General features: G+C 42.3%; 1 protein-coding gene across 5 annotated transcripts in view; it reads left to right on the top strand.

The window, feature by feature from the left end:
• atp8a2 (ATPase phospholipid transporting 8A2) overlaps positions 1 to 19857 on the top strand; it is a 57165-nt gene that overhangs the window by 22072 nt on the left and 15236 nt on the right. For all 5 annotated transcript variants that reach the window (XM_033638625.2, XM_033638624.2, XM_033638621.2 and 2 more), the window contains 5 exons: positions 241 to 305; positions 8936 to 9108; positions 15268 to 15451; positions 17127 to 17237; positions 19736 to 19810. In XM_033638625.2, the coding sequence (XP_033494516.1) occupies positions 241 to 305; positions 8936 to 9108; positions 15268 to 15451; positions 17127 to 17237; positions 19736 to 19810 (608 nt within the window). The remainder of the gene's footprint in view (positions 1 to 240; positions 306 to 8935; positions 9109 to 15267; positions 15452 to 17126; positions 17238 to 19735; positions 19811 to 19857) is intronic.

Here is a 19857-nt window from a genome sequence, read left to right as displayed (position 1 = left end):
GTATTCAGATTACTGTGAGTTTTGCTGTGTCTATTTGATGTATAATGTAGCTGAACAGCCCACAATAGAGATATGATGGCTGGAGGCTGACGGAAGAGAGTGGAGTCGGGTAGCTGTGAGAGAATGGAGCTGGATTTTGCAGTTGTACATGAGACCAGTTTTTCACCTGTGTTTTGGGTTTGAGTAAATCTAATCTCCTTCCCATCCCCCGCTTTCTACCTTCCACTGTTTGTCTCTTAGGTTACTCCTGTCGTCTGGTGACACACGGCATGTCCCTCATCATCGTCAACGAGGACTCTCTGGATGTGAGTAGACCCTCCTCGTCCTCTTGCCGACCGCCTTCATTCATGTCTGTGTGCACTTTGTACAGTGTTGGGACTGTTTGTGTATGCATACAGGAGGGAGGGGCTATGCGGTGGGGTCTTAAGCAGGTTACCGTGGGAACTAGGGTGTGGTCCACAGCTAGATTGGTGGGTGGGGCTCTTTGTGCGCTCACAGGTGTGGGCAATTAAAGTCTCTGGTGTCCCTTTGGAGAAAGGGATGAAAAGAGACAAGTAGGGAACTATCACTTCTTTCCCTCCTTCTGTTTCTGTCACAATATTCACGTACAGTACCTGACTTTTAACGATCCCACAGTGCTTTCACATTGTTTGTGTCTCTTTATCTAACCTGTGTCTTGCTAAATGGCAGCACAGTTCACAGACTATACATGTGTGTCTGTTCCTCTTGCTATTTAGAGTTAGATCTAAGCTCTCTAGATTAAATTTCTACCCTGGTTATGTGATCTTTGCATTCAGGTTTCTGTTTAACCAAAGTGGCTTGATTACTGTCATGTGTCTCTGCGTCTGTCTCTCTTTCACACACTCCCAGACTCCCACATGTGTGCTTATACTCAAACATACACACACACACAATCACAGTGTGTTCACTTTTACAGGGTTTGTTTATATGTGAGACTGGGGAGATTATGCCTTATAAACTCTAAGCGTCGGAACTGTGTGTGTGCTTGTGTGCGTGTTTACGGGTGTTTGTGTGTGAGCGCCTGTTTGTGTACCCAAAGAGGGATTTTATTAGTCTATAGCATAATCAACACGGCATCAGACAGCTCTGTGTGGTTAGCATTGCATCCAACTGGAATCCTGTGTGAAAGGATTTAAATGATGGTCATAATTTAAAATTTAATTGCACAACTTCACACCTATAATAATTATTTTGTTTCACTGTATTCTAGTAAAGGGAATATACATTTTATACTCGCGTGCATCAAAGTGGTGTCTGGCTGGTCAAAAGCCAGACAGCGTGCAAGGCCACTTAGACGCTGAGTAAACTGAATTGGACAGGCTGAATGTTTAATGTGAGGGTGATATGGGTACTTTAGCCTGAGAATCGCCTGTCCAATTAACACAAGAGGGTGGAAGCTAATACAGTTAGCACTGTAAGTGGATCATTCTTAACGTGGTTTGAAAGATTTTGTTAGCTGCCTGTCTTCCATGTTTGACCACATACTGTACTTTTCCAGTAAACAGTTCAAAGTCTGGTCAATACAGTCTGGGTCGGAGGATGAAACATTTGGCTCGAACTGGTGACAACATAAAAACAGTTGTTTTATTTTCTTCTCTTCTGTTATGGCTTATAAATATTTGAAATCTTTGTCTGTAAACTTTAATTGCAGCCCAAGGGATTGTTATGCCCATAGATTACCCAGAGATTACACATAAACACAGGCAGATCCAATAGCACATCAGACAAGAGGTTTTTGTTATCACGAAGTCTTTTTGCACCCACATGTCAGAAAAGAAAAAAAACCGTTCTCATCCCTGTCATTAGAAATATTTCCAGACTGAAATAAACTCTCTTGTACAGATGAATGACTTGTAATGAGGCAGGATGTACTGCAGCAATGAAGGATTTAGGCTGTTGCTGAGAGGTGCTGTCTAAATATGGGACTTCCAGTATAAACAAAAAAAGACTGGGGGGAATGGTATGTAAAGTGGTTGAGCTGATCATGTAAAAAAAATGTAGAAGTTACACCTTTAAGACAAATCTTTTTATCATGTAGATTTAATTGAGAGTGAATGGCAACTGGAACTAAATAAAACGTTGACTTAACACTCCTGATGACTGGAAAAAAATTGTTAATACGATTCTGTGTGATGCCGTTTCAGAATCCATACGCCAAATGCAGACAAAGACTTTCCGTTCAATACACGCCATTTAGCAACAACTCAAAACAACGTGGTGCAGCAGGGAATCCATCTTTCAGCTGGAAAGCCTGGCCCACACAGAAATGGCAAAGTTCCACTCTGCTGAAGCAAGTTTTTGAATTTGTACCAGCTCAGGGTTTTTAATCATTCAGGGGGTTCTTTTGTAAAATAGTTGTACTAACACATTTCTGTATGGCACACAGAGACAGGAGAGTTGAGAGGGACAGCTGGCTGACATGAAACATAAACCACGGGTCATGAGGGGAATTTTTCATGATCTGCAGTATGCTTCAGAGCCGGCTGTGTTTGTTGCACACTTTGAAGTGAGTGTAAATGCAACACAGTAAACATGAGACAGAGTAAACAACATGATAAACTGAAGCAACAAAACCCAATTTTAGAAAAACTTGTATAATATAGCATCTTCTTATACACAAGTAGAGTAATGGCATCCCACAGAAAATCAGGTATTTGTGAGATCAGATATCCGACGTCCTTTCCTCTTGATTCGCAAATCTGGATTTATTTTTGGACACATGGCTGTAAGAAAAGAAACATTCTCTGTCACGTATGAATGCGGCATGCTTGTGTGTGCACGTGGTGTCACAGTCATGCCTGTCAATCAGGACGACTTCAGAGAGCGGTTGTCGGCACGGATGAAAGCAACACTGTCTTCATTTATCTCACACTTAAAATATTTTGCGCTGGCTCAGCTTCTTTATGCTTGTGGGCCTGTTTGAAAGTGTAACTGTGCGTGAGCAAAAGCAGAAGCTGCTTATCAAAATCTCACCGTGAGGTTGACCTCTTGCCACCATTTTAAAAAATAACTGTCCCAAGTTTTGTCTTTGTCTGTATCGCGCCCTCCTTCTGCTATTATCAGTGTGACGTCTGATCTGTACGAAGGATCTTGCAGTTGGCAGTCTTGGCGGCAGATGCAACCCCCCCCTTCCTCCTCCCATCCTGACCAAGCCCATTCTCCGCTCCATGTCTCCTTCACACTACCACCTCCACATCTGTCAGCACCCTCTCTATGCACAGGAAGCGACTACACAGGAAAAATGAGCGCGTGGGTTAGAGCGAGATTCCGAGGAAGAGCAGAACAAGCAACAAAATACGTGTGTTTATCTCAGTGAAAGCGGCAGGAGTGTGTTTGTGACTACAGCAGAGGGAGTGTTTATTGTACTTCATGTATGAGACAGACAATCTGGATTGAGAAAGAAAAGGGGGGGCAGAAGGGGGCCGAGCCATGTGAGGGCGATGAGTGAGCGGTAATGCGATCTCCTTTTGGTGCTCCTCCTCATCAAAACAAACCCTGTGAGCAATGCCTCCTGGGTAAACGGTTTGCGACCACTGAAGCTGTGACAAGCGCCATCTGTCACCTTCGGATCACATACCACACACAGACTGACACAAATCTTTGCCCTGTCTGCTTCTGTTTAGTCAATATTGAAGGACAAGCGTACGAATGTAAAGTCTCCTTTGTGCCCTCTTATTTCTGTCTCTGAATCACACACACACACACACACACACACACACTCAGAGAGACACAAACACACACACACACACACACACACACACACACTCTCTGTTTACCCCAAATGCAGTGGCACATGATCACCCTGATCGGCTTGATAGTTCTGAATATACATTACATCTGACTTTCCCACAATCCCCCGCTCCCTGTCATGCTGCCCGCAGTACAACTCTTAAACAAACAACATCTCTCTTCTGCTCATTAATCATCTTTATGCACACACACACACACACACACACACACACACACACACACACACACACACACACACACACACACACAAACACACATTAAAACATACACATTTTGTAGCACCTCAACTTGCATGCTCTATTGTTCTGGCATTTTTTAATTTATTATACTTTTTTGAACACCAGGCCTCCCACTGTTAAAGTCCACATGTTTTTTTTTTGGTCAGCAGTGTGTGTGTGTGTGTGTGTGTGTGTGTGTGTGTGTGTGTGTGTGTGTGTGCTGGCTCAGGCAGCAGAGGATGTGGGTGTTTGCACAGATGCACAGTCTGATAATTAAACGGTATATTAAATCTCAGTGGTGACAGAATCTGCACTTCAGATATGAGTCTTTCTCCGCCTTTTTTTCACTCCGCACCCCTCTCTCTCTCTCTCACTCTCTCTCTCTCGCTCTCTCTGTCTTCCTTTTCCCGAGTTGACTTCACACTCCATGTCCTTCATCATTCCCTTTGTCTTTGTTCTTTTTTCCGTCTATCTTGCTTAGTGCTTTTCTGTATATTTTATACTCTGCCTATACATTTGTCATAATGGCACTAGCGATTAAGCTCTTTTTGAATGGAGAAGGCGGCTGGAATGGATCAACATTTGGCTTTCCCCATCCTCATTCTGTGCATTTATATATATATATAGATATATATATATAGATAGATGTGTGTGTGTGTGTGTGTGTGTTATGTTGAAGTATGCAATGAGAGAAGGTGACCTGTGATATCTCAAACTGCCTCCATGCCCTTCCCATTTTGCGATCCAAATATAAACCTGATAAAATTCCACGCAGAAGGGCCTGCGAACATGGTTTACAAAGTGTGTGTGTGTGTGTGTGTGTGTGTTTGTGCGCCCGCGTGTGCATGTGTGTGGGTGTTTCCACCTTCTTCAAGCTCAGATGCACATGACAAAATAAACATTTATTTTGGAACATTAAAATGCTTGGTAATGAGATCTGTCATATTGCAACTGCTGCAATCAAATAATTAAGCAAACAGAAACGGCGGGTAATTTAGCGTGAGAATGAGGAAAGTTACATACTAACGGCTTTTTCTTTGGTCTCTCGTGTTTGTTCTCTTGAGAAAGTGTTAACAGATCATAGTGGACCTTTTGTGAGCTGTTTCTTTTCATGTTAAGACGCTGGTCTTTCTCATGAGGATACAGTTAGGTCTGGGCATGCTGTACTTGAGGAAGAGGCCGCCTGTTAGCTTCAAGAGCTAACTAGTGTTTGTACCTTAGTTACTTTTTTAATCTTCGCTCTTTAATGCTGCCTGCATACTTAGCCTGGTTATTATCCCGGGTTATCTTAGCCGCCGCTTAAGCTTTGACTCAACCTGCTGTGACAAGTTGCTGTGTTGTATTAGCACCTCACTGCCAGGCTGGTGAACTGTTTGCATTCACTTGAGGATTAACCCGTGTGTGTGTGACCCCCTCTTTCAGTGCCTTTATGATGTGGTTTATGATATTGTGACTTTCAGACATTATTATTCCCCTAAATAAATCATACAGTCTGTGGGATTGTAGCTGTCCCCTCACACACCCACTCATATAATGTCAGAAAGAGCCTCACAGAATTAATCTCCATGCAGCAAGTTGTGCAATACTTGAAGCATCAACACCCACCGCCCCGAATATGTGTCATGTGCAGTGTTTTCATACAATCATTTTTCACTTACAGGCTGTTTACTTTGCATTATGCCGCTGAGGCTTTCTGTGTCCATTCCTCTGTGATGAGGTGAGGACAAGCAGGGAAAAGGAGGTTTTGTCAGATTCTCATCTCTCACACATGCACGACATGTACACATACATGCAACCCCTGTGCACCTACATGCAAACACTCATACATGCGTACACGTGTTTCACTCCTCTGTAATAACACATGCACATCACACACACACACACACACACACACGCAGACACTTTGAGTTTCGGGACTCTGACAACCTGTAATCTCCTTTAATCCTTTCATTATGTTTTTGTTTTCCTTTCCCCTGTTTGGGGGAAAAGGTGAATGCAAACAGGAATTCCGGCATACAAAGAAAAACACACACAGCCTCAGGCTGAAAAAACAAGAGCAGGGAATTTTTGGGAAGAGGAGGGACACTTGTGTGCATGTGTGCATCACTATTTGGCAGGAAGAAGAGAGACCGCATTGTTCATATGATTACATACATGTATATGTGATTGTGTGTGTGTGCTGCTTTCTCTTGCACATGCTGACCGGTGAACAGAGGGGTCATCTCTCTGCGGGTCACTGGACTCTCTCAGGTCCAATGACCGCCAGTAACCCACCACAAGAGTCAGTGTAGATTGTTAACGCCGCCAAATTTTCAAATGTTTGTGCACTTTTGCGTCTAGAGTTTGGTATTGTGTGGCTGATTGCTGTGTGTTTTGTTGTATTGCCCGTGTTTCCGCAAACAGTTCCTGTTATGGGGCATTTCATTTTGCGTCATGCCTCCTATTTATTATGTGTATAAGCTGAATTCCACATGTTCAACTACCAAAACTGTCCCTAGATGGACAGTTAGTGAGCTGTTTGATGGATAAAACATCTGGTTAGTGTTGGAGTGGTTTTAATAGGCTTTAATAATGTGAATTCACCTGGTGATCTCCTTCATGTTAAGAGTTCTTAGAAAAATTAAAGGAACAGTGCGTAAGATTTAGGTATATTTAGTGGCGTCTAGCGGTGAGGATTGCAGATTGCAATCAGTTTGAACTTTTCCTGGCTAGAATTCTTTCAGTGTTCATTGTTAGCAAGGTTTTTACCAGAGGCCAGATTATCTGCAGAGGTCTCCTCCTCTCCAAAAACAGACAGACCAGATGATGATTCAAACTGGTACAAACACTGAATAAAGCAGTTTCATGTTACAAATCAGTGTTTCTCTGACGCTATTTGGCACGTCGCAGATGGGCCGTTCGCCCGGTGCCTGATAATGTGTGCTCACCTCATTTCCGATCCAGACATTCAGGAGGACTTTACCACGAGCTGAATTGTCCACAGTGGTCTCCTCCTCACTGAAACAAGCAGACACAGTGATTTAAACTGGTAGAAACACTGAATAAAGCAGTTTCATAGTACAAATGAGTGTTTCACTGACGCTGTTTGGCATGAGGGTGACAGGTTGTTACACCAGCACCTAATGTGTGCAAACCTTTTTTCCCTAATAACTTAAGATCCAGATGTTCAGGAGGTTATTAACAGGGGCAGAATTATCCGCGGAGGTCTGTTCCTCTCCAAAACCAACCGATGCAGTGATTTAAACCGGTAAAAACACTGAATAAAGCAGATTTGCGTTTAAAAAAAACAGTGTTTTTCCTGTGCATTTGTTGCAGAGGGACTGCTATCTATGGTAGCTGACGCAAAAACACAAATGGACCTATCTAGAGCCAAAGTTTTGACTTGTCCATTCTGGACTACTGTAGGAGCATGGCATTGCAACATGGGGATCTCCATATAGGAGGACCTGCTCCCTGTGTAGTTAAACAGCTCATTTAAATGTAATAAAAACACAACAGTTCTTATTTTCAGGTGATTATACATTGAAGAAGGCGTACTCATTATATTGTATTCCATTTCTGCCAATATATCCCCCTTAATCCTACAAACTGGAGCTTTAGGTCAGGGCTGGAACTGTTAAGTCCTGTTAACCTTATCTATCCTTATCTAACCTTATTTACTGTTCTTAAATGGTTTAATAATGATTTGTAAGTAAAAGCTAAAAGTTGTTCCTTTTTATTTCTAATTTCTTATTGTATGATCAACAGAACGTCTGCCTCCCATCTAAAAGGCACAGATGGACCACACAAGGCAGAGATGATGCATATTGAAGCATTTTAATGCTCTATAACATTGAGATCCCATGGAAATCATAATTTCAGTCAGTGGAAATGAAGAATTCAGGTGTGTGTGTGTGTGTGTGTGTGTGTGTGTGTGTGTGTGTGTGGCCTGACTGGTAGCTTATAGCGTGCCTGCTCCTCCACATGGAATTCATTACAACTCCGTGGGATGTTTATTTTCTCTATTAATCCCTGTTCCTCTATTATCAAGAGCTCCATCAAAACTGCCCTCAAACTACTGTCCTGCAGGCAAGCTGGCATTTACACACACACACACACACACACACACACACACACACACACAGACACACACACACACTTACACTTTGCTGATAGAAAGGATGCATTTTACCCTGCTATGACATTAATCTGGCTCGTTTATCGTTTTTTTTCCATTTTCCTCTGTTTTGTGTGTCTTTTGCATATTTTCTCTCTCTGCTCTCAGTTTTGACACCATGGTTCAGCATGCCCCCAGGCCCCTATAGCGTCAGCTTGTTGTGATGATGTCTAGAACAACTGTGAACTTTATATTGGCATTCTTAATTGTTGAGTGTACACAGAAGCAAATTCTTTCCCCAGATGAAAGCAGCCCGTGCAACCAAGAGCATATGTCTTCCATTTACCGCCGGTGGTTTTGACCTTTCAGCAAATTTGTCTGTGTTTTGATGTGTGTGATTTGTATTTTCACCACTTTGTGAAGCCACAGTATCTCCACAAATGCATAAAACCTGGAAATGCTTTCACTTAAAAGCGTTGCTGCTGGATTACATCAGAAAAAGAGTCATTTTCAGGGTGAGATTTAGAGTTGCATTTGGTCAGGGTGCAGATTAGGATTTAAGATTGTCGGCAATTAGCGGTGAGGTATAGGGTTAGAGGTTAGGGTTTCACTCAACGAGAAACCCACCAGCATTTCCTGATGCATCCTTATGAGCACTGATGTGTTTGTGTGTGTGTGTTGCTGACTTGAACCAACTGTTGAAGAGATGCTGGAGATAAATTCTCATCAGTAAAAGCATCTAACCAGTTTCTGAAGCTTAGCTTGGGGAAAAGGGAAAATATCTACTCAATCTTCCCTTAAAGATTTAAGAATAACCCAAACCCTTTCTCTGTGTCTTGTCTCCTTGTAGGCTACTCGTGCCACTCTGACAGCTCACTGTTCGTCCCTGGGCGACTCTCTGAGGAAGGAGAATGAGCTGGCGTTGATCATCGATGGTCAAACACTGAAATACGCACTGTCCTTCGAGCTCCGCCAGGCCTTCCTTGACTTGGCGTTGTCCTGCAAGGCTGTCATCTGCTGTCGGTAGGGAAGACTTACTCATCACACACATACACACACATGCATTAGCAAACTTTGGTTTATTACAGAGTGTCTGCGCAAGTCTGGTAAGCCTGGAAAAAATATAAAACTTCATTGCTTTACCTTGTCGTTGCTTAAATCTAAATAATTGTTAGCCATGAATCAAAAGTAGTTTATGGTGCATTTGATGGAATAATTAATAATAATAAAAAGGAAATGACAACTTGTCTTGGTCATCTATGATGACATTTCATCCTGTTGAAACATAGCATGGAAAAAGTCAACATTTTTTTCTTAATTAAAGGAGCATGAAAGGTAAAAGTCCCACAAAACACACGGACCTCATATAAAAATGACAGTGTGGGCAAATTTGATGTCTTGTGACCATAAAACTGAAACAAATAGGTCTGCAAGAAGTCTAGACAAAGTCTGGAATTTTAATCCGTCAAAAGGTCGAGCATCCTGTATTAGAAAATCGTTTACAGATACACAGGATCATTGTGCTGTTGTGGGAAAACCCCTCTGTACTAACAAAAAGAAGAGCTTGTCTGCACGCTGAAATTTCAACGCTCCCAAAAGTATTCTTTAAACGCAGCTTTACTTTACAAGGTCTTGGTTAGGCAAACCCTTGTTTGTTAGCTGCTTTTATGAAGCCTCTGTTATCACGTTACCAAGCTTTTGTTTTACTTAGACATGGCGTTTTGACCTCAAATGGTCTTCCTCAGGTGAATGTGAGGGTGTGATCTGTGATGACATGTCAGACATCATCTCTGAAATTAATTCTGACGACAAACAAAACCTTGATGGAGTGTTCCTTAAACCCTTAAACTTCTTTAAGAACGTAAGCCAGTGTTCTGTGTGTGTGTGTGTGTGTGTGTGTGTGTGTGTGTGTGTACACACGCAGGCATGTATACCTGCGTGCATGCGTGTTTGTAAAGGTTGTCGGTTGCCCAGGGTCAGCTTATTAACGAGGATGATAAAAGCCTGTACCGCTGCACAGCAGGAGTAATGTAATACACTACGCTGCATGGAAATGTCAAAGCCATGACTCACTGGCTGGTGGCACCCCGGGAACGGGCACCGACACACACACACACACACACACACAGACATTGCCGTTATACATTTCCATTCATACAAAGTGCACTCTGTTCATAGATTGTTTACTGCATGTTCCCTTTTTTGGTCATGTTCCACTCAGCACCAGCTGTGATGTTTAACAAAAGAGTTTCCACTCGTCTTTTGTGTGTGTGATCGTACTTGTGCGTGCGTGCACATGTGCGTTTGCAGCCAGGAGGGAAGTAATTGACTCTCCCTTGCATATCCAGGCCATATCCGGACTCAGGTCTCACAGGCCTTGCAAACAGCCTCCAGCTTCCTTTCCTCTATTCTCACTCCATCCTATTTTGTCCGTGTGTACATCTCATATCTCCCTCACTACCTTGGTTAGGGCTGGTTATCAGTCATCAATACATGATTAATGCAGACAGTTGAAAACATGTTAAATACAGAAAGTTGGCATCAAAAGTGTGGTCTGATTCACAGTTAGTTCCTGATTTAAAACAAAATTTTGCCAGTTGTAAAACAAGTTTTTGATCGTTACATGGCTTGTTCATGGTACCTGAAGTTTGCTTTTTTGCACATGTTGGTGTAGGTCACCTAAATGGAGGGTGGAGAGAAAACAAATCTCCCCATCTCAGTATCTAAATATTTGTGTTCAATAAGTTTGGTTATGTTGGCTTTAAAGATCTGTAGAATTCCTTTTGATAATCATTACTGCAGTATCTTTACTGCCACAAAAGATAATGAGTGCACACAAAAAAAGTGAGTGCTCTCCTTTGTCAAATATTAAACATGAACATTAATATTATTTTTTTTTTTTATTCGCTATGATATTGAACAATAGAAAGATATTGTATTACTTATGGTTTGGTGCGGCTTCTGCAGTGATGCAGGTGCTGCGCCAGTCCGTCGTGGTGAAGAGGGAGCTGAGCCAGAAGGCAAAGCTTTCGATTTACTGGTCCATCTACGTCCCAACCCTCGCCTATGTTCATGAGCTCTGGGTAGTGACCGAAAGAATGAGATTGCGAATGAGATGGATTGGGGTGGCTGGGCTCAGCCTTAGAGATAGGGTGAGGAGCTCGGACATGCGGAGGGAGCTCGGAGCAGAGCTGCTGCTCCTTCGTGTCAAAAGGGGTCAGTTGAGGTGGTTCAGGCATCTGATCAGGATGCCTCATGGACACCTCCCACTGGAAGTGTTTTGGGCAGGAGGAGCTGGAAAGCGTTGCTGGGGAGACCGATGTCTTGGGTGCTTTGCTCGGCCAGCTTCCCCCACAACCTGGCCCCGGATAAGCGGATGAAAATTGTTGGATGAATGACTTGTTCCAATGGGTTGCAGACGACTTCTGGTCTGATTGCTGGTTACATGATTGGCCACCACAGCATGCCGTCGGTTTGTGTTTCTCCAAAACTTGAATCTGTTTTAACTTTCCGTCGTAGGCCTCTGCTTGTTTTTTTGTTTGTTTTCTGGGCACCCCTGCAGCCCCACCTCCTAAGCCTAGACACACTACCTGCATTCACATAAATTTATGAGTTTATGATGTGATGCAGCCTAAAGGTTAGGCAATACTTTGTGGAGTGCATCTGAAGATTTACCCATTGAGCAAAAACACTGTCTTTGAGATTTGCCCATTTAGAGCATGTCTTTATATGAGCGGTTAGTTCTTGTACAGCTGCTTGTGTTTAGACAATATTTAACATTTGAGAAATTTGGCTCCAAAAATGGTCTTGTAGAAGAAAAGTTTTTATTTATCAAAGTTAGAAATCAGTAAAAATATTGACTCTGGTAGATATTTGTGTATTCTACTGTAGGTCAGTGGTTCCCAATCATTTTGGGCATGTGGACCCTTGATAAGCTTCAACCAAAGAGTTGCTCAGACTCTTTCATTTGAATAATTATAAGAGTCCTGATGAGATAAAACTCTCCACAGCTCAGATAAACAAAGATTAGAGAAAAGTTACATATCACACTGCCTTGGGAGGTCCCAACCTGCATGTTGGGAACCACTGCTGTAGGTGATTTCTGTTTGTGTGTGTGTGTGTGTGTGTGTGTGTTTGTATGCATCCAGGGCACAATACTGTTAATAAGGTGCCTGTACACAATGAGCTTTGACTTTTAAGCACAGATGTATCTGTGAGATAATAGCTCACCTACTGTATGTGTACAATGTTTCACAGTATTGGAATGTGTGCATGTGCGTGCGTGTGTGTGTATCTCATGGGCGGCAGAGTCGGGTGCACTCGTACGCATGGCTTCCTGACTTCACTGTGCGTTTGTTTATGGGAGGACTTAGCGGCTGCTTATTTTCTGCTCAGTTCCACCGTGAAGAGCACCGGGAGCCTTTCATCTCCCCAACGCCACTTTACACAATCCCAGACACTGTTAGCAGTGTTTAGAGGAAAGGTAGAGTGAGAGAGAGAGGGAGATAAAGAGAGATTTGTGGTCAGAGGCCAAGAGACACACAGGCAGACACACTCGCACACACTTCAGACGCAGAATCGGGAAAAACAAAGAGCAGAGGTTGATCCCATCCTTCTGCATGACTACAGAGGCCAACGCTCTGAGGTTTTCCCCTGTGGTGTGTGGTGGGGTGGGGGGACAGGAGGTGTGTTTGTGAGTGTGTAAATGTGTGTGTTTTTGCACACGCCTATGTATGAATAGTAAGCAGACCACCCAGCTCTGTGATTTCAGCTTGACCGGGGCATGATCCTTCTTACATATTCATAGAAGATAGACCATCTTTATGACCTGTGGGTTCCAGCCGGATGTGTGTGTATGTGTGTGTGTGTGTGTGTGTGAGAGGGTTCATACATCTGCTCATAATTTCATTTTGTCATATCTTTACCAAGGCATCTTGCTGCATTCTGTCTGCATGTGATGGCTCATGCAGCTGCTCATAATTAGATTTTGTAATTACGAACATGGTGGGGATTTGATGCAAGACCTTAGAGTTAGCGCTGTGTGACACACACACACAGAAACAGTCATTGAGACAGGGACTCCTCCTCTTTCTAGGAACAGTTTGAAGTATTGTCTACATAATAGCCCAGTGTTGATACTCAAATAGCTATCACCTAATACATCACTGAGGCTCAGGTAATTACTATAATCAGGGAAATGTAATGTAAATATTTAATATCTGGATTTGTGCTAATCTCTAGTTATGCAGCCTATAGGCAAAGTGGCCTACTGTACCTTCAAATGTATGAATTTGTGCAGAATAAATACCAAATTTTATGTAAAACACACACATAACCTGTTTGAAGTTACTGTAAAATGTTTTGTCTCGTACTACACAGTCCTGTGCTGTGGGAATTATAGCTTGCTTTGTTATAGAAGTTTAATCCCAGTGTCAGTTTTCTCCCATGTCTCCTCCTTTGTAGATGTTTTTGTTTTCAAAGCACAGGTTGAAGGTAGTCGGAACAAAACTCACTTAAGCTGTACGCATGTGAATGAAAGGCAATAGGAACGCCTCCTCATGCAAAACATGTTTTCAAAGCAGAGATGACTGTACAAATAAAATGTTTATACTAATGCATGTGAGAAACAGGATTGTATAAATGTCTTGGTAGCTCAGCAAAAAAGAAACCCTTCTTCTCTTGTCACTGCTTCACAAAATGAACAATGTGATACAAACCTCAAGAATAGCTACTAAATTGGACCTTGTGGTGCTGCTTCCAAGGTCACAGCCAATGAACTGTCAATCAAATTCAAACAGATATTTGCTATGTAAAGATAAAGTGGAGTTATGGCGTCCTGTGCAGAGAATAAAGTCACGCTCCCTATGTGTGTGTTAAAATCCGAGCTTCTCTGTGGGTTGTTGTGGTAGCTGATCCAGCCGCTTGTGTCTGGGACTGCATGTTTGTATCCTCATCTCTCATCGCTTTGCACTGCACTCATACAGTGGTAACCGCTGATATCTGGACAGCGTTGTTGTGGAAGCATAGCACCCACCCTCTGGTTCGCGAATCTGCATTTTCTAGAATTGCGAAGGTGTGACCCGCCCCACTCTCCCTGATTGGCTAGTACTTGTTGCCTTTGGTTGGGTTGGTTGGGTTCAGGCAAGAGGAGTGTGATTTGTTAGAGTCAGGGTAAGCCAAGGTGCGTCATGCCTTTGCCTTTGTTTAGCGCTGCCCATGGAGTTGTTAGCTGTTAGTTGTTAGCCGCTGGCTCAGCCTTGTCCATGTCAAGACAACTCACACGCTCTGAATTTTGCACAGAGGCCCTTTACAGTGCTCAGAAAGGGGAAAATGGGAAATACAAAATTTTCATGACAACTGGGCAAACTCTTTTTGCTGGGAAAGGCCATGTGATATGATCAACAGCTCCAGTTCTTATGATTTTTTTTTCCACAGCAGATGGTGGAAAAAATTAAGGACTGATGGGAAAAAACAATCTCCAAGCCAAACAGAAAACCAGTGCAGCGGAGGGCAGCGGTTTGAGCTTTTTCCTCATTTGTCCGCAGGTGTAACACATGGCACCATAAAATGAAAAAATACCCACAGTACTTGAGCAAATGCACCATAACACCTCGCTATCGTCTCTCAGTGGCCCTGAGGGAAACGTCTGTAATGGAGCCTCCCTGGGTCCTTCATTGTCACTGAAGAGACAGAACCGGTTATGGACAGGAGGATCAGTGATACAGGTCAAGAGGGTGGAGTACCAATGAAAGCTCCCTGAACACACACACACTCTGAGGTGTACTCAGATGTACAACACACACCGCTGTAAGCACACACACACAGATATATAAACACATCAAACATGAGCTACCCAGAGTGTTATTAGCAGAACAGTGAATCATTGTTTCCTAATTCCTGGTGAAGAGCAGTTAACAGAGCCCTGCAGTGAGTGTGTGTTTCTGCCAGCCTCTCGTTCATCTTTCTTTTTCCCCTTTCAACTGTTTCCCACTGTTACTTTTTCAGGCTTTATTTTTTTCCCTAGTTGTTGGCATCTTTGTTTTTCCCCTTCTAACTCCAAATGTATTTATTGTTTTCTTTATTTCTCGCTGTATTGTTTTATTTCCCCATTTTTAGTAAAGCTATTTACACTTTTAATATCAACCCACCATCTCTATCTTTCTCTTCTTCCTGTTTCTGCAGAGTGTCTCCACTGCAGAAGTCTGAAATTGTGGATATGGTGAAGAAACATGTGAAGGCCATCACGCTTGCGATAGGCGACGGCGCCAACGACGTGGGCATGATTCAGACGGCTCACGTTGGAGTGGGGATCAGTGGCAACGAGGGCATGCAGGCCACCAACTCCTCTGACTACTCCATAGCGCAGGTGGGCTGCAGACATAACACAAAGACATGCAGAAGACAGTCACTCATGCTTGGCCAGGGTCATACAGATATGTTACAGGCTTTATATGAACGTAGATAATGGATTCATGCTTGGTTGTCCACCCTGATCAAGTGTCTTAAGGCAAGACACTGAATCTATACCTGCTCCTGATCTTTGACCTCCCTGCAGGGCGACAACTGAAAGGAGAATTTACTCACAGGGGTCACTCAAGTATCGTGTTGTCAATAGAAACACACAACTCATCACAGGTGTTTAAATACTTACATTAATGCAAGTCCACAATAAAATACATAGATTTTATATGCTCCTAGCAGCATGAGGAAGTCACCTTTTGCCTGTTTTAGTGTTGTTTCTTTTCAGGGGCAGTTTTATGCAAACTATTATAAATGGTAATTTTTTACAGCAAAAATGAATTTAAAGTTAAAATTTAAACATGAATAACTTACATAGAGTAATATTTAAAAATATTAGATTATTAGATATTTTTACCCAAGGTTTCCTTATTGTTTAAGTAAATCCAACCAAGACAGTTCATAACAAGATTCCTGCAGATCCTTTAAATTCTTAAAAAGCATTTAATTCATAGATCTAAAAATAAGGCCTTAATTGGTATTACAGTGTCTAAATAAATCTTTCTAAAGTCCTAACAATGCTAAGATTTGAAAGTAGGATTTTAGGAATCTTTTTTTATGTTGCTTTTCAAAATATTTGGTAACATGTATTTTTCTTAAATAATTTACCAAATGCCTATTGCTCTAACATCATGCAGATAAGGATAGTGGAACCAAAAACACTCCAGGATGCTCAGAGCAGAGGATCCACTGTCCACTAGCCAGCTGTCATTGTGTCCTGGATGACAAATACATAAAATTTGGCCATTAAACCAAGATTTTGTGGCGTGGCTGAAACCGGCACAAGGCAACATCGAGCCTTCCTATGAGACTCAGTGTATTTTATGCAAAAGGTTTTTCAAGCCCACAATGGGTTGTGTTCCTAATTTCCTTGTGTTTTTAATGATACAATGACAATAAAAGACATCCTGGGATTAAGGCAAGAAACAAAATTGCCGACAAAACTCTGCATCAAATGACAAGTATTTCAAAGTTCTGTGTAATCCCCGTTGGTGCCACAAGAAAAAAAAGTTGTGTTTTATGTTACAGTAAATGCTTATGCAAAATTTGACCTAACCCTCTGTAACTGATGCCACTTCATATATAGATATATATTTTTTTAATCTTTTGGCTATTTTAAAATTGGTCTTAAATTTCATTCCAAGTGGCATTAAAATGTCTTAAAAAGTCTTAAATCTAATTTGCCCTCAGCTGTTAGCCATTAATCATCTGTTAGGCTCATAATGACAACTGAAGGTTCTCCTAATTACTGAGGAGCCTTGTCTTTGTGTCTCTATCTTGCACAAACGCATTCTGTCACTTTCACTGTTTGGCACATTTATCTTGTAGCCTTTGGGCTTCTTGCACAGCTTATCTGTATCAGCGGGCCTCCTCTTGCCTCAACTTTCTTGTGTCCCTGTTACATTCTTAATGTTCTCTCTGTTCCCTTTACATCTCAAATTTTCTTTGTAACTCTTTTTTTTTCTTCTAATTATAGTAACACATTTCTCACTCTCTCTCCTTTCTCTTGTCCTGGTTGGTAGTTCTCCTATCTAGAGAAGCTGCTATTGGTCCACGGGGCATGGAGCTACAACCGTGTCACCAAGTGCATCCTCTACTGTTTCTATAAGAATGTGGTCCTCTACATTATAGAGGTAGGAGCTTCACCACCACACCCTCTCTGTTTTACACACACACACGCAGTCACATTAACAGAGACGTTCTGCAGCTGTTTGTCGACACGGCTGACAGTGATGGACGAGGTGCCCTTCTGGTGTCTGCTTTCTGTCTCTTTCGCGCACACACACATACACACACATGCACAGAAAAAATGTGTGTTTAGATCAGCAGTGGCGAGACCTTGGCTCCAAGGGTCGACAGCTTTGTGCGTCTGTATGTATGTGTGTGTGTTTGACATGAAGGCACACACCGCTGCCCTGGCCTGCCTGTTATGAGGGGTATTTGTCAGCTGTGCTCCACCCCCTCCTCGCCCCTCTGTCTCACATTAAGGATGCCAGCAGGTGCCGGTCCTCATGGGAGCCTACTGTCCTGCTCACACCACCACTCTGTGTCCATGTCTGTGTGTGTGCGTGCGTGTGTGTGTGTGTGTGTGTGTGTGTGTGTATATCTGTGTGTTTCCATGATTATCTCACATGATTGGCTCCCTGCAGGGCACTCTAGGCCAAAGGTTAGAGACTGTCTCTGTCCACTTAGTGGAGACAGAATAAGGGGGATGGGTGTTGGTGTGTGTGAGTGTGTGTGTTTTTGTGTATCTGACCTCACCCCTAGGCTGTATGCTTCACTGTATGCCCCAGGAATGCCACACTTCCCACTAGCGGCCCCAAACATTTTCTGTATCTGCCCTCAGATCAGCCTGAGAGCCAGTCCAGTCTGTGTGTGAGTGTGTGTGTGCGCATGTTTGTGCGTGCGTGCGTGTGTGTGTGTGAAGGCGTTAACGAAGGTTTCCCCTGGGCCAGAGTCATATTTAGACACTGTGTTTTCAGTAAATTAACTTCTATAAAATCAGAAAGTGGTTTCAGAGCCAGCCACGACCTGTGTGAGGAATGCAGTAAAAATTTCCTGCCAGACAAGTTAATGGAGCTACAGGAAGTGCAACTACCATACAAGCATATATTATATTTTATTTTACATAGAATCAATATAGCATTGCCTGATGAATCATTATGCTTTGGAATAATTACTGTAAACAAATGGGACCACAGTCCCTTTTGCCTCTTACATCAGTGGTATTGTTTGTTGTTTCTCAAAATCAGTGCAAAAACCCTCCACTTTCTGTCTTTGTTTCTTTTCTTCAATGTGTTAAAGAGGTTAAAATGCTGAAAACCAGTTTTCTGTTTGCCGTTTTATTCCTTTTCTTTTCTTTTTCATGTTTCCCCTGTTTAACAAGGTACAAGCATTGAAACCTTACAACAAAAAATACAAACAGTATAAACAGCTTAAGACAACTGTCACACATGACAGAAGAGTGCGCACAAAATTCAGTTATGACAGTTTGGACTTGAATTCAACTACAGAAATCACTCATTGTGAGGTAATTTGAAGAAGAAGAAAATTAGAAGAATAGTGATTTTAAAAAACTATCTGGCCCATCATACAGTCTTATGTCTTGTAAACTATGATAGACCCTCATTCACATATCTGAATCTTACCTGATAAAGATTTATCAACTGGAATGTCATAACTAAAACAAAAAGCCTTAAACTTTTAAAGAATCCTTCTCACCCAGACAACAACCTTTTTAATATCCTTCCTCTTCACAAAACATTGAGAAGCATTAAATGGATACTTTGCCCATTTTCAACCAGCTCTGTGTCTCCGCGATGCGGGGAGTGTGTACAGATAAACACTGTTAAGGGGCCTCAGTGCCTCAAGCTTGCGGAGCTCCCTACTGGTCAGCCAGCCGTGTTTTGTGTTCTCAGGTGAATTTGTGCTGCCGGCACAGGGGCCACCTTAACACCGTCCATTTGCACACACTCCCCAGACCATGATGACACAGACCTGGTTGAAAATCTGCAAAGTATCCCTTTAGGACCACAATATCCAGCTATCAAAACAGCACATATCCTGAAGCTGTCTGCCTTCCTAACTCAGCACAGAACACCACTTGGCAGGTTAAATAATTGTGCAGTAGGGTGGATTTTTAATGCACTTTAAGCACTTTATCTAGTGGGTCGTTTGATGCTGTTTATTTCCCTATTGGTGCTAGTGGTGCTCTTATGTGTTCGATTTTATTTGACCAATTGGTTTTATGCTTTTATGATCATTTTATGGGTGTAGATATTACAAATCTTTTTTCTTTTTCTTGTTTACTTTAATGTATTATGTGCTCTATGAGTAAGTGGCTTTACTATTTTTGTTTAAGTGAGACACTTAAGTTAAGACACATTCTAATCAATCATGTTGATATGGCAATAAAGTATTGAACGTTTGGTTTTCTATTGGTTTTCTCTGCCACTAAAGAACAAAATGTTCTAATGAAGTTATTTTATTGTGCATTCATATAATTTTGTAAACAGATGCACACATTTGGCCATCTCTCCCTGCTGTTTCCACTATCAGTACCTCCCTAAGGCAGATTTACCCTCCACTATTGTCCCTCTCATCCCCTCTCATCCCTCTCTTTGTGTCCCAGCTCTGGTTCGCCTTTGTGAATGGGTTCTCTGGTCAGATCCTCTTTGAGCGCTGGTGTATAGGCCTCTACAACGTGGTGAGTATCCACCCCTGCACCCTCTCAAACCGTCTCTTTTCCATTTC

Source organism: Epinephelus lanceolatus, chromosome 20 (assembly GCF_041903045.1).
Source record: "Epinephelus lanceolatus isolate andai-2023 chromosome 20, ASM4190304v1, whole genome shotgun sequence".
Taxonomy (NCBI): domain Eukaryota; kingdom Metazoa; phylum Chordata; class Actinopteri; order Perciformes; family Serranidae; genus Epinephelus; species Epinephelus lanceolatus.
Note: the sequence above shows the minus strand (reverse complement) of the source record. Positions and strands in the feature narration are given on the sequence as shown.